This window comes from Scomber scombrus, chromosome 18 (genome assembly GCF_963691925.1).
Source record: "Scomber scombrus chromosome 18, fScoSco1.1, whole genome shotgun sequence".
NCBI classification, from domain to species: domain Eukaryota; kingdom Metazoa; phylum Chordata; class Actinopteri; order Scombriformes; family Scombridae; genus Scomber; species Scomber scombrus.
In genome coordinates, this window is record NC_084987.1 from 27,312,482 (window position 1) to 27,332,034 (window position 19,553).

Here is a 19,553-nt window from a genome sequence, read left to right on the forward strand (position 1 = left end):
TTTCCTTATTATTTTCTGCTTTTACTTCATCACATTTGCTCTTAGTTGTTTCATTATTTTATTTTCTCCTTATCTTTATTTTCCCTTAATACCCCTACTCACATTTCTGGTTTTTACCCACTTTTATTTTATATTATTTAATAGATTTTATTAATCTTTTATTGATATTCTTAATCTTTACATTTTTATCCACACTGCAGATTCATGGGTTCCTGTTTTTATTGAGTCAATATTTATTTATTTCTCTTCTTTTTGTTTTGTCTTGTTTGTATTTACTATGTAAAGCACTTTGTATTACATTACTATGTATGCAAAGTGCTATAAAAATAAAGTTTGATTGATTGATAGGATTGAATAGCATTAATAGAACCACTGTAGAAGAAACCTGACTGTGAAGCAATGGTTGAAACTGAGTCGGTGTTAACTGGCTTACTTAGGTATTACAACAGCTGTGTCTGCTAGCTTATAACGAGCATGATATTTTGGAGTGTGTGTGATTGTGCTCAGTATATAGATGATGACACACAGGTCATTGATCTCCAGTTGTTTCAACACTGACAGACAAACCTTGGCTCTGATTAGGTTGAACAGGACAGGAGCACAGTGTGCAACAACAGCTTCAACTCTATCACATGAGTTAGGACTAGAGCTCAATAAGAGTCAAACTGGAACCTGTCAAGTACCAGCGTATGGTCACATTCTTCAGCCATATTGTGTGCCTTCAATACAATTCTTCAAAAATAAAAATAAGGTTAAATAAGGTCAAATAGGATTTTATTTGGAAAATGTTCAACAATGATTTTGTGCAAACATGCAATATAATCAATAAAACATGTGGCACTGAAATGAAATGTGTTGCTTTGATATTGGTAGCAGTTTTGTACATTTTTAAACAATAATGAGCCATACTGAAGATGGACCAGATGAATATAGCATTTAGTACAGTATACACACACACGCACACACACACACACACACACACACACACACACACACACACACACACACACACACACACACACACACACACACACACACACACACACACACACACACACACACACACACACACACACACACACACACACACACACACACACACTAGAGGACTTACAATCTGTTTCTCTGTGTACTTGTTGGAGCTCAGCAGGTTGACTGCCTCCATGTGTCCGAAGTCGATGTCATGTCCGAGCAGGAAGATGAAGAGCAGCTTGCAGACATACTTCTTCTTGCTGTATCCATCCAAAGCCTTGTCCCCTTTAAACTTGGAGCGAATGTTGGCCAACTCTTTATTGATCCGCTTGATCTCGGCTTCCTTGCTTTTACCTGACGGGGGAGAGGAAGCAGGATGACATCAGCATTTATAATGAAGACATGGTGGACCGGAATTTTGATAATCAAAAATGGCACAGTGTCAGGAAACATGAATCCTTTAGTCCTCAGGGTGACACTTTTCAGTGGGATAATATGTAACCTATTTGATTTACTGGGATTTTAGCTTCCCAATAGTACCACAATATACCAAAACGTCATGAGTTCAAATGATAGTGTGTTTAAATATGAAACATAACCTGGTGCACCAACAGTGAGTCACTTTGAGTCCTGACATTTTCATGCTTCACAAAATTTTTGGTCAGTAATTATCAGATTCATAAATGAGAATGAGTTAGCACAGCAAACCAGATAAGAGACCATTATAGTCTGGCTGACACAGACAGGAAGTCCGCCTCCCATAGTGACTTTGTCTAGTGATGGATTTAGACACAGGCTCGTTACATTCTGCTCCACAGCACTACCTCCAATGAGTTTTCATCTTAAGATGTTGACTCAATTTTACAGCATTTTGCACAAATCCCAGAAATTCATGTTCCACTGTTGCAGGTGTCTACGTTGCTTCATTAAAGAAAGAGGAAATAAAGCTTCAATGGAGGAAAAAGGAAATCTCGGAGAGTTCACCTGAATGATGACGGGGCTGTTCATGTCTCAGTGGAAACAGGTCAAACACTCATTTTACCATGCAGGTATTCAATAATGTCCTTCAATTTAAGAAGGATATTAAAAAAAACTAATGTTTGTACTGCCACGCTAATGGCAACTCTACACAGTGATCCTCAATTTTATTATTCTTTTACACTTCACGTAAAGATTGTGGTGGATGGAGAGTTAAGATGGAAAGGAAACACCACCGTAAATTCACGATACACACAGCAGTTAACACATACAGGCAGGAGCAGATGAATTCATGTGAGGGCTTTTGTATTTTATCTGTGCCGTTTGGTTGAAGCATGTCCTGCTGTCTTTTTTTGCATAATGATGACGGCCTTCCAGGATGTGCAGGTATTTTATTGCCTTGCACATGATGTGTTTAAAAAAAATATGTTTCACTAATGCATTTTGCTGAGAAAAAAAGAGATGTTATTGAGGCCATATCACCCAGCCCTACAATATTTCATTCATTTTGAGCACAGGGACAGATGATACACAAGTAATGGCTCATTTTGTATGCTTTAAAAAGATAAAAACAGAACATGAGAGCTTTTGGGGAACCCTGTCAAATGTGGACACTCTCCTTGTAATAGTGTAATATCCACCAAGCAGTTAGGCTCAAGAGGTGAACATACTGCTTTATATTTCCACAACTACTAATCAGCACCACTGTGCTGCTCTAAATAATTACTGGGTGCATTGTTCTTGAAAAGCCAAGGTCATTGTTAGATGTATTTTGGTAACTACACTAGAAACTGTTTAGAGATAAATAACTAAATGTAGGGATGATGGTTCCAAATAGCTGGTTCCATTTTGGATCTGATTCCACACTGGCAAAAAAAAACTTCAATTCACTAAGCTCCTACACCAATTAACTCTAATCTAAAAAGACTGATCTGTTCTTGCTGTTTTCTTTAGGGTTGAGTAATTAAGTGACATACGCCATGAGACTATATACATTTATACATATAAGACCATCAGATTTTGCTACACCATTTAACATAACCCTTTCTTATTGTGTATTATGTCATTCAGGGCAGGGCTGCAAGAAAGCAGCATTGCTTTGAGGCAATACTCAATTTTGCTCAATTACTGAATAAATGAAGTTTTCGATGTGCTCTCTATATATATATTGGTAATGAAATGTAAAATTACATATAGAGTATTTCATGTACACATCAAACATAAAGTCTGAAAAGTCTTCTCTTGTAAATCAGCCAATCACGTCCCAATCTTAATAGTTCTAAACCAGCATTATCTACTATCTACAGCAAATAGGGCTAATCATACAATTAATATTATAATATAAGTTATAAATAATTAAGAATATTTTTCTACAGTCAGCATATGTTATGATAGATGTTTTAGGTATCCTAAAACCTTAATCCAGTTTAACACTCCCAAAGCACTCGTTACTGTAAATATTTTCATATCCTGACTTGTTAATGCTAACACAAATATACATATTATGTAATAACTGCCTGTCAGCTATTTCCCAGTGCAAACCTAACATTAACTGTTGATTTAGTTTACATATACTTTAATAAGTAATCCCTCTGACAGGGAAAACTAAAATGGCATTGTCATTAACAATGACATGGGAAAACATCAAAATGTCACTTTTCATATTTTTATTAAAGTGTCACTGGAAAAATAATAATACAACAGGCCGGTAAGAAATTCCGATACATATTTCCTAATATAGCGTTTTAACAAGTTACTTAATTATTTCACTATTTACTAGTTCATCTATACATATTACAGTCTGATTTGTGCTCGTTAGTGGATTAAGGCAGGGGTCCAGTCTGAAGAGGGTCAGGTTCATTCTCAGACTGGTGTGTGTGTGCCGTCGCTCTATTAGCTTCTACACCTAGTGACACAAACGCCGTCTTTCATGTGTGAAATAAACCTGGGTGCCAGATTATACATTTGGAAATCTACTAGCGTATTGATGTGTGTGACCTCGGTTTGATTAAAGCGACAGCCAACACTCAAAAGCAAAAGGCCTCGTTTTCTGCAGCCAAGCCATCAGACTCAAGGTCCTGTTGCAGTAAGTCATGATAAAACGCTGCTATCAGTGGTAACATCTGAGCAACCTATTCATTCTATTCATTCTAACATTATGGAGAAGAGCGGCTAGGTGAAAAAAATAAGACACCTGCAGACGATGACCTCTCTTTGCCTTGGAACACTCACATCATTTCATTAATCAGCATGTAAAATGGTACAAGCAGCAAGAGTAACGTCATGTGATCTTATTAGCGATAAATGACGCCAATTAACAAGCAGAATGAAAAAAAAAATGTCACTTACAATTTCTAATGTCCGAAATGAAAACAGCTAATCCTCGCATTCCATCTCCTTTCGACACAGCCGGCATGTTTGCAGGTTTCTGTCCTCACTCCGGCCTTATCCGTAAAAAAACGAACTGACGTTGGTCAGCTTTTCACACTGAACTGGAGTGGAAGATGGCCAACTTGACGTGTAGTAGTAGCTTAGCCACTTAGCAGTCCCTGTCGTGCGTTAAAACTTTATGATTGCCTGTTACTTACTAAGCTCACTCTATGCTTGTGGGTGGCTAAGTCAAATAGCTTCTGCTAGATTAGCTGGATGGCGGTGGATCAACGAGAAGCACGGTAAATTTACGTTATCCCTGTTAACTGGCTCGTTTCCGCTGGCTGTGGAAGGCTATTTCATTCAATCCTTATCAAGCTAGGATTAAAAGCGATGCACGCAACATTTACAGTAAAAATCCAAGTTAAAACCACCCACTATTTGGACGTCTCTAAGATGAAAGTAACCAGATGTGTTAATGAGAACAGGGTCTGAGAATACAACGTTAAGTTACTTCGAGTCACGCAGCGTAAAGCTAGCTTAACAGCTAGCTAGCTAGCTGGCTAGCAATATCATTCAAATACTGCAATACATCACCGGTTTACCCAAATAACTCAGTAAACACTCTTAATGTCCAACCAGATAGATGGAATTATAATCCTGCTCTCTTTAGCGCGCGCTAAACTGTCTAAATAAGATGTCCTGTGTAATGTATGTCCGTTGTAATTCTCCAGGCTCGTGACAGCAGCACCAGCAGCGTGACCGCGCAACGTACTCATGCACGCGTACGCTCCTGTCCTCCAGCCGAATGCTGCCCGGTGCTGATTGGTCCCGTGTCCAGCTTGCAGTGGTTGTACCACGGTATATACGCAAACTCACTGCGGCCAGAAGCGCCTGTTCAGCTGTTTAGTAATCTACTGTGAGAGACAGACGTCTGAGTAATGACACAGATATTGGCCTTCAAGTAACGGGCACTACTTATTCAAGACAACGGGGCGGGAGTAGGCACAAATTCCACCTTTTGGGCTTTGGACTCAGTGGTTGGTCATTTCCTGTTGACATACACCGTCACTACTAGTGATTAGCGGTTGTGGAAATCTGTTTGTCATCACACACACATATGCTTTCAAAGAAGGAGAACACGCGTCCTTGTTTGTGTCAATCGGCGTGTTTGCATAAGACGGATCTCTGCATGTGTGCATGACATACACTGACAGCTTCCTCAGCCTTCAGTCACATATAAATCCCTTATAATTTGATTGAACTGTCCCGTTCTATATTTCTGTCATTGCCTTTTCTTCTTCTATCCCAACGAACATTATTCGGACAGCGACAGCGTGTTCCCGGCCAAAAATTCGGACGCCAAAAACAGCAACATACACCTGAAATGCAAATCATGAAACTCAAGTCAAATGGATGTAGCAGTAGGCTATAACAAATAGCATTGTGGCACATCCACACTGTTTATGAATTTCACACTTTTTAAAGTCCTTCATTTTTAACAAAGAAATGTCAAATATGTTTTTGAGAGGAAAGATCTAAGACATGTGCTGTATAGAAACACTTTTTCTTAATTTCCTGAATTTCAGGTACCAATGAGCAGTGGTGTGCACAAGGGGGGGGGGGGCAGGGGGGCGGTTGCCCCCCCCTCGTGGCCCAATTGTTGAAAAACGCGCACTAAAGTGCCTGCTTGGGAGCCAATACGTGAGGTGCCCTCCTGGTTGGCAAAACACACTAAACTGCCCTCTTGGGAGCCAATAGGCCCTCCTGGATGGCAAAACACACTAAAGTTCCCTCTTCAGTGGCGAGAATGCGCTGTATGCACCCTTTTTTTTCTCTTTTGGCCCCTGCCCTTCAAAAAGTCTGTGCACGCCACTGCCAATGAGTAGGAGAGAACGGGGTTGGTTGTCACACGGGTTGGTTGTCACATTCATCAGATCTTGGTCCATAGAGGGCGCTGTTAAAAAGTTTTGGTACTGAAAGTTTCAGAATTTAGGTGAGATGTTACTTCAGAGGTCATTTCTGGAGTAAACTGCTTGACATTGAGGTGAGAGGACGTTTAGTGCTTTTCATGTGAAAATGTAAATATCCAATATATCCACAGGTTTTTTTCTTAGCTACACCAAAACATGTGGTTGGTAGCTTTGCTGGTAGCAAAAAATCCCAGTTGGGGATGCTTGTCACATTCTCTTTGGGGTTGGTTGTCACATGTTGGTATATACATATATGGTATCATAAATCTAGTTCTTTCTTTCTTTTAAGATAGCAAAATGACCAGGAACTTTGTCAGGAAGACAAACCAGGGTCAGACTCCTCCAGATGTGAAGCTCAGAGCAGTCAGAGAGGTGAAAATTAACGATATTGTCATATAAGGACAAAAAAGGCACTTAACGGAATGATTATTCCTGTTTATGTTCTGTTGGTGCAGGGGATGTAGTAAGTTGTTGTATGTCAATTAAACTAAACATTTTAAATATTTTTTTAAGACTGTATACATTTTTTATTTTCCCCCATTAAAATACCAACCAACCCCATAGTGTGTGACTACCAGCCCCATTGTGGGGTTGGTTGTCACAAGTGCACAGGACATATTTGACGGCTCATATCTTTTGAACAGAATCAGCTGAAGGAGAGTAAGACCACTCTATTGAGTGGTGTATTGATAAAACACACAAAAAAAGGACAGCCGGAGAATGATCGAGGACGCCATTCACATCCAGTGCCAGAAAATATCTCCAAGATCTCATCTTTTCTGTCCATTCCCGATCTCTAAAAAATAAAGAAAAACACAAGCTTCTGGTCCAATCAGGAATTAAAGCTGGCATCCAGCTGGTCTATGAGATCATTCTCTGGTGGGTGAGTCAGTAGTGTATGTAATCATACTGTGGTGAATATGAACATCATCAGAAACAGGTTTATTCCCAGGCAGGTTTACATGTGGAGCAAGGAATTTGCCTTGGTTTTGTGGTGCATAGCAATCAAAAAACAGAAGATAGAAAAAAATAGGCTACCTATACAAAGTAAAATAAGTACAACTACCACAAAGGTCAGGTGATCATAAATAATATAAATTACATTTGACAATAAAAAATAAATAAAACATTCTAATCTTCTAATCTCTCTAATTGTTTTGAGAGTTTAAAAATAGTGTACAAAATATTGACCGGAAATGGGCAAATGTTCACAGAACAAACAGGAAAGGTGACAGGTGAAAGAACTCAGAGGAGCAAGAACTCATTTTCTCGATGCAAAACCAGAGACTTGAATCTATCTTTATTTAAAGCCCCCCTCCACTCAAAAATATGATTTTTTCTTGTTCCTACAGATGTTTGAGTTTCACTCTGCAGAATGATGTATGTGCAGAATTTAACACTGCAATATTTGTCCTCCTCCTCTCACATTGTAATTTTCTTACATATTTACTGAGTTTTTAGGTTGCTTTTTAATCTGCTCTTAACTTTGTTTTTAACTTTAAGGTCTTTGTATATATGTTCTTATTTACTTATGTAGCCTATGTGTCTGTATGAGCTATTGGATACCTGACTTTCCCCAATGAGGATGCATAAAGTATCTATCTATCTATCTATCTATCTATCTATCTATCTATCTATCTATCTATCTGCTGAAAGTGGAAAGTTTCTAACTAATTTGGAAGTCAAACATGGTCCAAAATTCAATTTATTCCAGTGTGGTGTGGAAACCTGAAGCCTCCAGTGCACATGTACTGAGAATGAACATGACAGAAGTTGTTTCTTACTTCGCTGTAAAGTATTTACACTTCTAAAATGAAATATATTTTCATATCTATAGATTCTGGAATTTCATATGGGGGGAAGATGTAATATTAAGGATTTTAATAAGATAACTTTTTTTTTTGAAAAATATTTTCAGACTCAAATTATTATTCAAGGTGAAGTATTTTATATACATCGTAAAATATGTCTGTGGGGGATCAATTTTCTTGGGCCAAAATGATTAGAGGTTTAATGTGTGTGTATACTCCGCAGCGGTAGGTGGCAGTAATGCTGATGAAACAGTGGTTGGAGCCGCCCGTCAGAGACAAGCAGCAGCAGAAGCAGCAGCAGGTTTAAAGCTGGCTGCAGGCGGAGCGCAGGAAGACTTCTCAGTGGAAGCTCACGCAGCCGGACATTAGACCGAAATGGCGGCGCCAGCAGAGAGGATGGAGGTAAGGTCTTACAAAAGGCAACACAATGAACTTTTTTTTTTAATTGATCCAATTTTTTTAAATAACATACGCATGTTTTCAGTATTCGAAGAAAGCTATTGTTAAATGTTAGTGTTATTTTTCATTCACATCAGATAGTGATGCATCCATTTTAACTTGAGCTAGCTAACCTTACTTAGTTGGCGTAATGAGCCTCTGTCGTTCTTTCATTTAACGTCACAAATCTACAGAAGTCAAATTAAACTTAAAACCGGTAACCTGTCATTATTTGACCATATAACTTGATGGCTATCACCACGGGCTTAAAACGGACGGTGTTATCGGCGGTAGAAAGGCGGTTTAGTTGGTGCGACAGCCGGCCGGCGGTGTCTGAGGAGCCTTTCAGACCGCATGGGAACTAACGTGTTAGCTTCAGAGCTAGCGTCGTTAGCGGTTTCAGGCATGGATGCTGCCTCATTCTCCCGCTGCGTTCACTCTGACACAACGTTACCTTGCTTGTAAACTGCCAAGCCTGTCGCAATATCTTTAAGCTGGGTGTTTTTTTTTAAAATTTATCAATGGTATTAACATGACATATACCGACTTTAAGTTGTCATTGGTTGTTGGCGGGTTAATGAGTAGCATAGCACGTACAGCGTGTAGGTAACGCTACCTGTGAGTTACCTCTGCCTCAACCTCACAAGTATGTTCGACCAGCTTTCATTTTGACACGTTTGAGGAGTCTGTAATGGATACAGTGTAAATGGTCACCGGTAATCTGTGAGAAGGCCAAGATCACATCAGAGCACCATTAACCATGTGCAGCCTTCCTTTGTGCTGAGGAAAAGCTGGCCCTGTATACTGAAAAATGTAAAGATCCCTTCCAGACATGTTTTTAAAAACATAAAGAAATACTAATTAGAATAATGTGTGTCTCATAGGTTTTCCACAAAAACACTTACTAAAAACCATTAAAATGATATTTAACCCATCTCCCTCCATTTACAGTCTAGGAATATGCAAATATTTTACATTGAAACGTTTTATTGCTGGACAAAAGATGTTAACTAAGTTAACTAAGGTTAATTATCTATTTAGTTTTAGCCTAATTGACTTGATGTTGTGAAACCTAATTTTCTCCCCTGATTAAAAATAAATAAATATTTTTTTAGTCTTCTCTTATTGTGTACTGGAGGCTTCATGTTCCCAGATCACACTTGTGTAAATTGAATATTGGACCAGATTAGCTCCCAAACTAGTTCTGATGTCACAAATCCTGCTCATGGGCCCACCCCTAAAAGTTTCATTTTCAGTGAGCACAGAAACTTTCTGCCTTCAGCAGATGAATGTGGACAGTCTCTGAACATCATTATGCACAGTGAAGTTCAGACATATGAGTGGAGGGGGATTTTGAGAAGTGGAAACAGTCACACTTCTAGCACATACAAACTATTTATACAAGGCAGGAGCAACATTAAAAATATCAGTCTAATAGTGTGTATTGTATACCATTTTAATAACAATTAAGTACATTTCTATCTAATTATTTTGTTATAACTGGGTTTGCAAGGTTAGTAAAGCAATGTTTAAGTGAAATAAAGTGTCACCACACTGGATTGTAGCTTCAAAACTCTTAATACCCAGCGATGTTAAAACTTTGCCTTTTTCAGTCTTTGGATCTTCAGTTGCTTTATTGACTCTGTTACTTGTCCCATTGATTTGATCAAAGTTTCTTTGACAGTGATGTAGTTGCTGGTAGAGAGCATTTACTCAGGGATGTGAAGGACAACTTAACCACACAAAATCACTGCAGGCATGAGATGTGGTTTTAAAGCGTTACTACTTATGTGGACTGAGAAAATGAGCACACTTTGATGTGAAAATTATAATCTGTCAGTAGTCAGAAAGTGTACTGAATGAGGAGAGCAAATAGATGCATTACTGCCAGCTATCAATAGACCTGTCTTATCCTGTGGAGACAATGTTCTCCAGTGCTGGACTTTTCTAAAATAAGTCAAACTGTCCCTGCAATATGAAGATTACCACCCTGTTCTACTTTAGAATGGCTCAGGTCATTTTGTATGGTTAGTTTTCAGCTGGTACTTAAACTTAAAGGCATTACTTAATTTTCTGGATATAATGTTCTGCCTGTTATATAAGCCACAATTTTTTTTTTTTAACCATTTGTAATAGGGCGATTAACTGATGCTTTAAAACATCATGGTTGTGTAACTGTAAAAGCTCAGTGTTTGTTTTCTGTATTTGCACAACAAAAAGACAGTGGTTTATTTTTCCATCAACAGCTGCACTGTGACCAGGATTAAACAAAACCAGAATTGTTTTTAAATAAAAAAACGTCCATAGGTTTAAACGGGAGACTACAGACAGAACATGGAGCATCAGTAGTTCCGTATGAGAGTGTGACAGTACATTAGCTAAAGGAGACCTGTTCTAGTAATGGCTGCAGGACCCAACATTGAAACCCTGCATGGATAGATAAGAAGGCCTCAATACTGGATCCAAAATGGCGCCCATTCGGGTCAATAAGAGTTGCTCGGCTGGCTCATATGTTGGCGTTATGCGACCCACTTAATATGCACAGCAGTGTTTTCCCACTCAGCCCACATGCTTTACATTGTGGTGATGTCACTGGGGTTTTTTTTTCTCCGAGCAAAGTTCATTACAAATATAAAACCTCCATGGATCAAACATTCATAATTCATAGTTCAGTCCCTTACAATGGTGGTCTATGGGGAAAATGCTCTTTGGACCACTGGGGGATTTAAAAATCTTTTTTTTTATAGCTGTAATACTGTGAGTGACCACTATATGATGGGTAAATATGCCAGGTGGTAAAGACTTAACACTAGCATCTTGTAGACTTCAGCACTATACTATTATATATTATCTACTAAGATATAATTATTTCATTTCAGTGATTAATAACACCTGAATAAGAGGTTCTCAACTTCTGTCTTTCATTTTTAATAAAGCTACAACAAAAATAAGACAGGATTTTCTCAGGCCTCATGTCAAATAAATCAATTAAAATGAATGTAAGAAATAGACATGGATGACCTATGTTAGTAATATTTTCCTTGAGTGGATCAATAATTAAAAATACTATATTAGAAATCGACTAAAACCATTACTGTGATGTCTAATTAAAGTTAATTTTAGTATGGTGTATTTATTTTCATTTTGCCTATTGGCTGTTAGCCTAACCCCATGTCTAGACAGCAAGCATGTCATGTGTTTTTCACACGTAACAGATCCACTCATTTTAATCTGTAGCAGGCAGCTCTGTGCAGGCTTACATCTCAGCAGTGTCTCTTTTCCTCTTTTTGTATACGCCTTACTACAGCAGTGTGAGCTCTGAGTGCTTCCAGCATGCAGATAACATGCGTTCAACACACAGTTGCTGTCTAGACACAGTTTAAGATGACCTGGAACTGCTGCAGTTAAACCCAGTTTCACAATTCTTTTCAAAGTGTCTTAAAAACAAATCATGCTCCTGTGATTGAACCCATCAGTAGTATTGTGAAATAAATGAATGTAATCATGAAAACAGGACTTTATTTTTTGCATCTCTAGTGTATAAAAGTATCGATTACAATTCTTTGCACCATATCTGATATGTGACTAAGTTAATGTTTTGGAATGTTGAGCATTAAAAATGTAATGTAGGACTAACGCAGTTTCATGTAGTAACACTGTGTGTGTTTTGTTGAGGTTTCTCAGGGGGAGAGCTCAGCCAAGCCTGCAGCTGAAGATATGACGTCAAAGGACTACTACTTCGACTCATATGCCCACTTTGGCATCCACGAGGTAATTTCTCTTCAATTCAAACCAAACTGCACTTTTATATTTGAGTCTTAAAAACATGAACGTTTGTCACATGATCTTAACCTTTCCGGTGTTATTGGGTCTCTTTTAATGCTACCGTAGGAGATGTTGAAAGATGAGGTTCGGACCCTCACCTACCGCAACTCCATGTTCCACAACAAGCATCTGTTTAAAGACAAGGTGGTGCTGGACGTGGGCAGCGGGACAGGAATTCTTTGCATGTTTGCTGCCAAAGCCGGAGCCAAGAAAGTTATAGGGGTGAGTGTTAGAGTGAGAACAAACCCAGCTGTGTGTGTGGTGGGGTTTTTTTTCTTGTTTTTTTTCTAGTTTGCAACACTAGCCACTGTGAAAGTGTGAATTAAACTGTCGTTCTGTCTTTGTTAACAGATTGAGTGCAGCAGCATCTCTGACTACGCTGTCAAAATCGTCAAGGCCAACAAGATGGATGATGGTGAGTAGAATCACCATGTGTGCAGGGTCAGCATGTTTCTGGATCAGTTAGTGAGGAAATGAACTCTTATAGCTGTGATTTACCTGCTGAACTCTGGTTGTGTCTCCAGTTGTGACCATCATCAAGGGGAAGGTGGAGGAGGTGGATCTGCCAGTGGAGGGAGTGGACATCATCATATCAGAGTGGATGGGCTACTGCCTCTTCTATGAGTCCATGCTCAACACAGTCATTTATGCTCGGGACAAATGGCTGGTACGTTTGTGTTACACCCCAAAAATGTGTTTAATATACATATTCTTTAGATATAAGTTTATCGACTGATATATCGATATCGGAATTTTAACTACTTAATATCAGCATCGACCCCAAAAAACCAGCATGGGCCAGGTCCTAATCTGACACATACTCTTTATAACTGCCCTGTACAATATGGATGCTGTTACACTATTTAGAAATGTCCTGACTGCTGATAGCCTGTCAACATGCTGAGTCTTTTTCTTTTTTTCTTTTAATAACTAACAGAAGCCAGATGGACTGATCTTTCCAGACAGGGCGACCCTTTATGTCACTGCCATCGAAGACAGGCAGTACAAGGACTACAAAATCCACTGTGAGTATTGTCACCTCACCCAACCTCAGGAGGTTGTATTTAATGCTCTATCCTCTGAAAGACTCCATGTTTCATTGTACTGACTCCTGTGTGTTTATCTGTCAGGGTGGGAGAATGTGTATGGATTTGATATGTCATGCATCAAGGAGGTGGCAATTAAGGAACCTCTGGTGGATGTGGTGGATCCTAAACAGCTGGTCAGCAGTGCCTGTCTCATCAAGGTGGATGAAGTTTTTACGTTCTGTTTAAATTCCTGAAAAGTCAAATGATTTAAGAACAGTTGTATCTGTTCTTTGCTAAGAGGGGCTGACTCTGGTTGTGTGTTCTATAAGTGTGAAACTGATAGTCCTCATTGTTCTGACATCATGAATGTTGTGTTTTCTTGTTGTTTGTGTAGGAGGTGGACATCTACACAGTGAAGCTAGAGGACCTGACTTTCACCTCACCGTTCTGCCTGCAGATAAAGAGGAATGACTACATCCATGCTCTAGTCACCTACTTCAACATCGAGTTCACCCGCTGTCACAAGAGGACCGGCTTCTCCACCAGTCAGTCTATGTTTGAACTCACTATACACCTGCTGTCTTTACTTCACACAGTGCTTTACATGGGCAAGATGAAACATACTAAAGACATGATACAACACAGTACACACATATATCAACCGTTTCTATATACATATACACACATTCATACATATACAGCTACATTCATATAGAAGTCTTTTTTCTTAACCTTTCTGCATACATCAGAGTATGAATTATACCTCAGACTGGTACACTTACACTGTCTGTGATGAGCATCTGCTAGAACTGATCATTTTTAAACCAGTATTAGTACAGTTTAAATTTCTTTTAGAAATCTGTAGTGGAGTTGTTTTTTTTGTGACTTCCTTTTATAATAAAATTAGATTTTAAGAGTAGACTGCAGTAATGAACACAGTATTTTCCTCTCACAGGCCCAGAATCTCCCTACACCCACTGGAAGCAAACTGTCTTCTACCTGGATGATTACCTGACTGTGAAGACTGGTGAAGAAATCTTTGGCACCATCAGCATGAAGCCCAACGTGAAGAACAATGTAAGCAGAACACACTGGAGTTCTCCACACTTTGTTTTTTTCCTCTTTTAAACAATGTGTTTGTTATATCATTTGGTTGCTGTGTGCATCAGTCTGACCTGCTGCTCTGTTGGTTTTGCAGAGGGACCTGGACTTCACCGTAGACATCGACTTCAAGGGTCAGCTGTGTGAGGTGTCCAAGACGTCAGAGTACAGGATGCGTTAGAGGCCTCCGTCTCCCTCCCTGTGTTAGTTTGTCTTTAGTCGGGGACAGATTATACAGTTTGCCTGGGAGTCTATACACAAGTTTAATACTCCCCTGCAGCGACATTTTAAAGTCAACTTTTTTCTTTTTTTTGTCATTATTCAAACGTTAACAGTATTTAAAAAGTTTTCACATCCTTGAATTGGTGTGGTGAGTCATTGTGCAGTAGTCACTCAACAAAATGTGTTTGTGTCCAATGTCCTCTTGGGTTTTGCTTTTTTGGGTTCTTGTTCTTATTTGCATGTGCAAGATCCATATAGACACAAACACAGCGGTCCTGCTGACATGTCTGCATAGTGTTACTGTTCAGTCACTTAGGCCCTCTCTATGGTCATAACATGACCCCTCTACTCATCTGTCCTCTTCTTTGTAATTCTGTTGAAGCTGTAGGCGTGTGGGTTCAGTTTTGTAAACTCCAGAAGCCCTGCCCTCCACCTCTGTACCAGTGAATAGAAACCATATGTAACTGACAAGAAAGCTGTCCTGCAGATGTCCTCTCTAGAACCCGGCTTAGGTCCCGCTCACACTAAAATAGCCATGTATTTATGAAAATTGTTAATACAAGTGGTCTGTGGTGGTGCAGATGCTGGGTTCCAGTTTCCTAAAGACTGAGATACAGCAGATGATACTTTGAGTTTATTAAAGCAGCAGCTCCATACTTGTGACTCAGTGGAAATAATGCACGGTACACACTACACGGTTTTGTGCCAGGAATGTGTTTGCTGAATATCAGACTGCTGCAAACAAAAACCCCATTAAGTTTTTATTTAAAATGGCTCTTAATACAAAGTAAACCTAAACTAATGAGCTGTGTTTAGTCGCCACCCAAACAAAGGCCACAAATGGTAAGGTCTGAAATAATCATGAATATTCATCATTGATTGTAATTGATGGATATTGCAGAATTGGAGTTCTATCTGTCGATCTTGAAAATCACTGTTGGCATCATTGCAACAGAATGCTTGTTACTACACCTCAAAGGTCCCATAATGGTGACTGTAGATAATATTAAATTTGACTTGCTGCAGGTGCTCTGGCCATGAGATGCTGCATGCATGCAGACAGCACACACTCTGAAGTTGATTCCATAACCAGAGCTGTGCTGCTGTTAATTGGGCCGGCCTCATGTGTGACAGCCAGGCTGCACTCCATTGTGCGCCAGCTGTCTGTTTTTCTTTTCATCAGGTCACACCATTTTTAAGAACCAAACTTCAGCATCCTAACTGTATCTTCAGTGTTTTTGTAACGTGTTAAAGAGTAATTACTGCTGGACCTGAAGGAGAAAAAAAAAAAAAGATGTGATGGGACCAGATCCTGAGGCCAGGTTCCAGCTGGCTCCACACCTGTCAGGTGTCCCGGAGCCCATGTGTGTGTGATTGTGTGTGTGTGTCTGAGGCTGCTTGATTAATCTGAACAGTAGTAACCATGTTGTCACAGTGCAGACAGTTCTGAACTTATCACAGTTGATTTTTCCTCTTTTATATTTTGTTTTTGTCTGCTGTTTTTTTTGTTTTTGTTTTTTTTAATAAAACTAATAAACTGTAAAAGAAACTTGTTTTGCTTCTTTTGAGCTGTGTGTAATTCTAGTAGCATCTTTCTATAAGCATTTATCACTATCTAGTTACCGGTTAAAAGTTTTGGAACACCCCAATTTTTTTCCAGTTTTTTATTTAATGCCATAATATCAAAGAATGCTTTTTTCTAATGTATAAAATTAAAGCCAACAAACAACCCTAACCCAAATGTATGAGCCACTGTGCCTATAATTCGTGTCCCTCTTAAAGGGTTCTTAACACAACAATTTATAACATACTCTACTCTCCCCTTCTAGTCAGTATTCAGTAAGCACCAGACTGTGGGTCAGTGACCAATAAGGGTTGGCAAGACAAACAATTCAAATATCTTGGTTTTCATGTCATTTGAAATGACATTTGCACTTTTTTTTAAACCAAAAGTAAGACAATTCTCCTGAAAATGTCAAATGGTGTAACCACAAAAGAATGATAAATATTTCATATTTTATCACCTACAGTGTATTTAAGTGGACTTATACTAATTATGACTTCATTTAAAACATGTAAATGTTTCCTGATCTCCATGGTAACCAGAGTAAATGTAATATATAGAACAATTGTATTCCATTACCTATATTTAATATAAAAGTTATAATGTAAGATCATGCCAAACTAGTTGATATGGTGTTTTATTGAGAATTTACTGTTTTTAAGCAAGTTGAAATATTTGGTACAAAGTTTTTATGGTTACACCACTTAGACATTTTTACCATAATCCTCTAATATATTCTCTCAAAATGGATTAAAAGCAGAAATTTGATGCTGGGTCGCCAAAAAAAGTGTGTGCAAGTTTATTTTTGTTTATTTTCATATTTTAACCCTTTAAATTTGACTAAACCACATGGACACAAAAAAACCTCATTGACCCATATATAGAAGTCTGTCTTTGGCATCAGGTGAAGACTGAAATGTGGTTGAAAGCTCTGATGAAAGCCCCCTAATTGTGACCCCTAACTGCCATATTTTTTGTCACACACTCGCTCCATGGTAAAAAAAAAAAAAAGAAAAGAAGGGGGACACTTCACGGCTTCATGATCCTGTGATTTCATGGTGGTAAACTACAGTTTCTAGATTGGGTTGAGGTCAGGACTTCCTGTCTAGCAGGTATGTTGTCACTGTGATAAAATAATGTGAACACATATAAGAGAAGCAGTGCTTAGTTAATAGGTTAGGTTACTGAATGTGTCCCACTTTTGTCTAGAAAAGAAAGTGTAATTAAAGGATTTCCTCATAAACTGTCTAGAGGATTTAAAGGACCAGTCAGACATTTTTGGGAAACTACACTTGTTTTTCTTGGTTAAAAAAACACATTAAAACTTTTGAAAGAAAAAGTCAGTGTGATTTAAGGAGTGGTAAGTGTTTGTTGTTATAGGTGACACACTGTCATGACTGAACAAAAGCCTGCTGACTCTTTAAAAACAGCTACAGCTACTTTTCCTTGCTTCCAGTCAGTGAGCTGTGTCAGGTAACATGAATGTGATATCAGGGCTGCTGATAAATTGACGAATCTGTACGTTAGCTTTTTCAGTGAATCATTCGGTGTATAAATTGTCAGAAGATAATTACAAATATCCTTTACAGTTTCCCAGAATCCAATAGGATTTAAATATTACATTCACAGTCCAAAACCAAATTCACATCAAGTGGATATATTTCAAAGTCACAGACATCTTAGGGTTCAAATTCCCTCTTACACTGCAACTGTCTGTCGAGTCAAAGAGGGAATTTGATGCTAAAAAGACTGTAAATGTGTCAGATATCACTTGATATGACTAACTCACACTGATGAAGACTCATATAAGCTTCACATCTACTTTGAAATGACTGTGTGGACACACTGTGGTTTTTGTCCTCCATCACTTCCATTGAAAGCACTTTTTTCCTTTTTCTTTGTCAAAGTAGTTTGTAACCCTTTCAGACAGAAGATTTATTTTGTTGTTCAGTTTGAAGGACCTGGCATCAAGTCAACAAACCTGTGACAGACATTCTAATGATAATTATAATGTATAATAATGATTATATAATGAGCTTTTTGTGTTTCGGGATCTTATGACCAAGCTAAAGAGGGGGCTATTTTAGGGCTTTCTGTAGTTGAAAAATCAAATAAGGTATATCTCTGTGATGCTATAAATAACCAGCTGCTCTGTAGTAGAGTAAGAGCCAGTATACCATACCATGGCAGATTGTTGCAACCTGACAGCATCAATCACAGTGGGTAGGATGACCAAAATGAGGTTCATGAGAGATACAGCAGAATTCCCATTGAGCTCATGGTACCAGTACCTCAAGCTTCATTGTGTGCTCAAAGAAACAACTGGCTAGCTCACGATGCAGTTCATTTTGTGTTGTTGATTACTTTGAACCCAACTTATCAATTTTAGACATTTCAGGACTTTGTTACCTTAGATATTCTGTATTTGAAATGTTTTATGGTTTAAATTTGCTAATTTGTACTTGATAAGAATTTGGTAAGGACTTTACGTTAAACCTTAGTAATTGATTCAGGATGCAACCCAGTCATGTTCAGTGAAGGGACAAGGTGAAAGAGTTGGGGAGACCATCTTTACCTTTTAATAGTCAGTAGCAACAGGAGGAATGATTGCAGTGAGGAAAACCTATTTTACTGTTCATATGGACACCTGATTATTGTCTTAAGACACACTCATGTCCTTTAAATAAAAGCACTGTCCTATTGTAATACACATCTATCAGAATGTGTTCAACAGATATTAGACTTTGTATCTTCTAATATGTTTCATATGTTCTAGTTTTTTAAGAAATGACCCAGTTTAACTGAGTTACACACACAGCTGTCATGTTAGTAGTGTGTCAGCTCTTGAACATGTGGATACACTTCACATAGTTCTTTTGATTTTTTTTTTTAATGGTGTAGTTAAGGAACACATCAAGTTAAGCTGTAAGTGAAGAAAATGAGAGTAAAGTAGAACATATGTTTTCACCTCTGGTCTGGTGTGAAGTGTATCTGTCCATCATTGTTGGATCTAGTATCACATTTCCTGTTGAAGTGGATTTAATGACTTTATTATAACTCTAACACTGAACCTCCTTCCTCCTACAATGCCATGAAATGTGTGACACAGAGAGAAGTGTTCCTTGAGTAGGCAGATGTTGGATCTCAGAACACTGTGAAATGTCTTTGGCTGAAATAAATTGAAGATATGCATGGTTCTGGTTTTGGGCAGAACACATATGAAAGGTAGCTCATCTATTTTGGGGTGCTGAGTGTTCCAGTATTTCTCTTC

The 19,553-nt window shown here is 38.5% G+C and overlaps 2 protein-coding genes across 6 annotated transcripts in view; one reads left to right on the forward strand and one right to left on the reverse strand.

Moving 5' to 3' along the window:
* The window catches only part of ap2a1 (adaptor related protein complex 2 subunit alpha 1), a 26,277-nt gene extending 20,941 nt beyond the window's left edge, over window positions 1-5,336 (reverse strand). For 3 of the 4 annotated variants that reach the window (XM_062439208.1, XM_062439207.1, XM_062439206.1), the window contains exons 1-2: window positions 4,300-5,336; window positions 1,115-1,326 (exon numbers count right to left, since the gene is read on the reverse strand). In XM_062439208.1, the coding sequence (XP_062295192.1) occupies window positions 1,115-1,326; window positions 4,300-4,366 (279 nt within the window). In that variant the 5' untranslated portion in view covers window positions 4,367-5,336. The remainder of the gene's footprint in view (window positions 1-1,114; window positions 1,327-4,299) is intronic. The other variant, XM_062439209.1, reaches the window with a different exon arrangement.
* On the forward strand, window positions 3,865-16,267 carry prmt1 (protein arginine methyltransferase 1). Of its 2 annotated transcripts, none has more exons than XM_062439210.1 (11): window positions 3,865-4,036; window positions 8,328-8,506; window positions 12,218-12,313; window positions 12,434-12,589; window positions 12,719-12,782; window positions 12,892-13,034; window positions 13,305-13,392; window positions 13,498-13,613; window positions 13,790-13,940; window positions 14,351-14,472; window positions 14,594-16,267. In XM_062439210.1, exons 2-11 carry the CDS (start codon window positions 8,480-8,482, stop codon window positions 14,675-14,677), a joined length of 1,047 nt encoding a protein of 348 aa, XP_062295194.1. In that variant the 5' UTR covers window positions 3,865-4,036; window positions 8,328-8,479; the 3' UTR covers window positions 14,678-16,267. The 2 variants fall into 2 exon arrangements, with proteins under 2 accessions (XP_062295194.1, XP_062295195.1); XM_062439211.1 differs by having other exon boundaries at window positions 12,227-12,313.
* The last annotated feature ends 3,286 nt before the right edge of the window (window positions 16,268-19,553 follow it).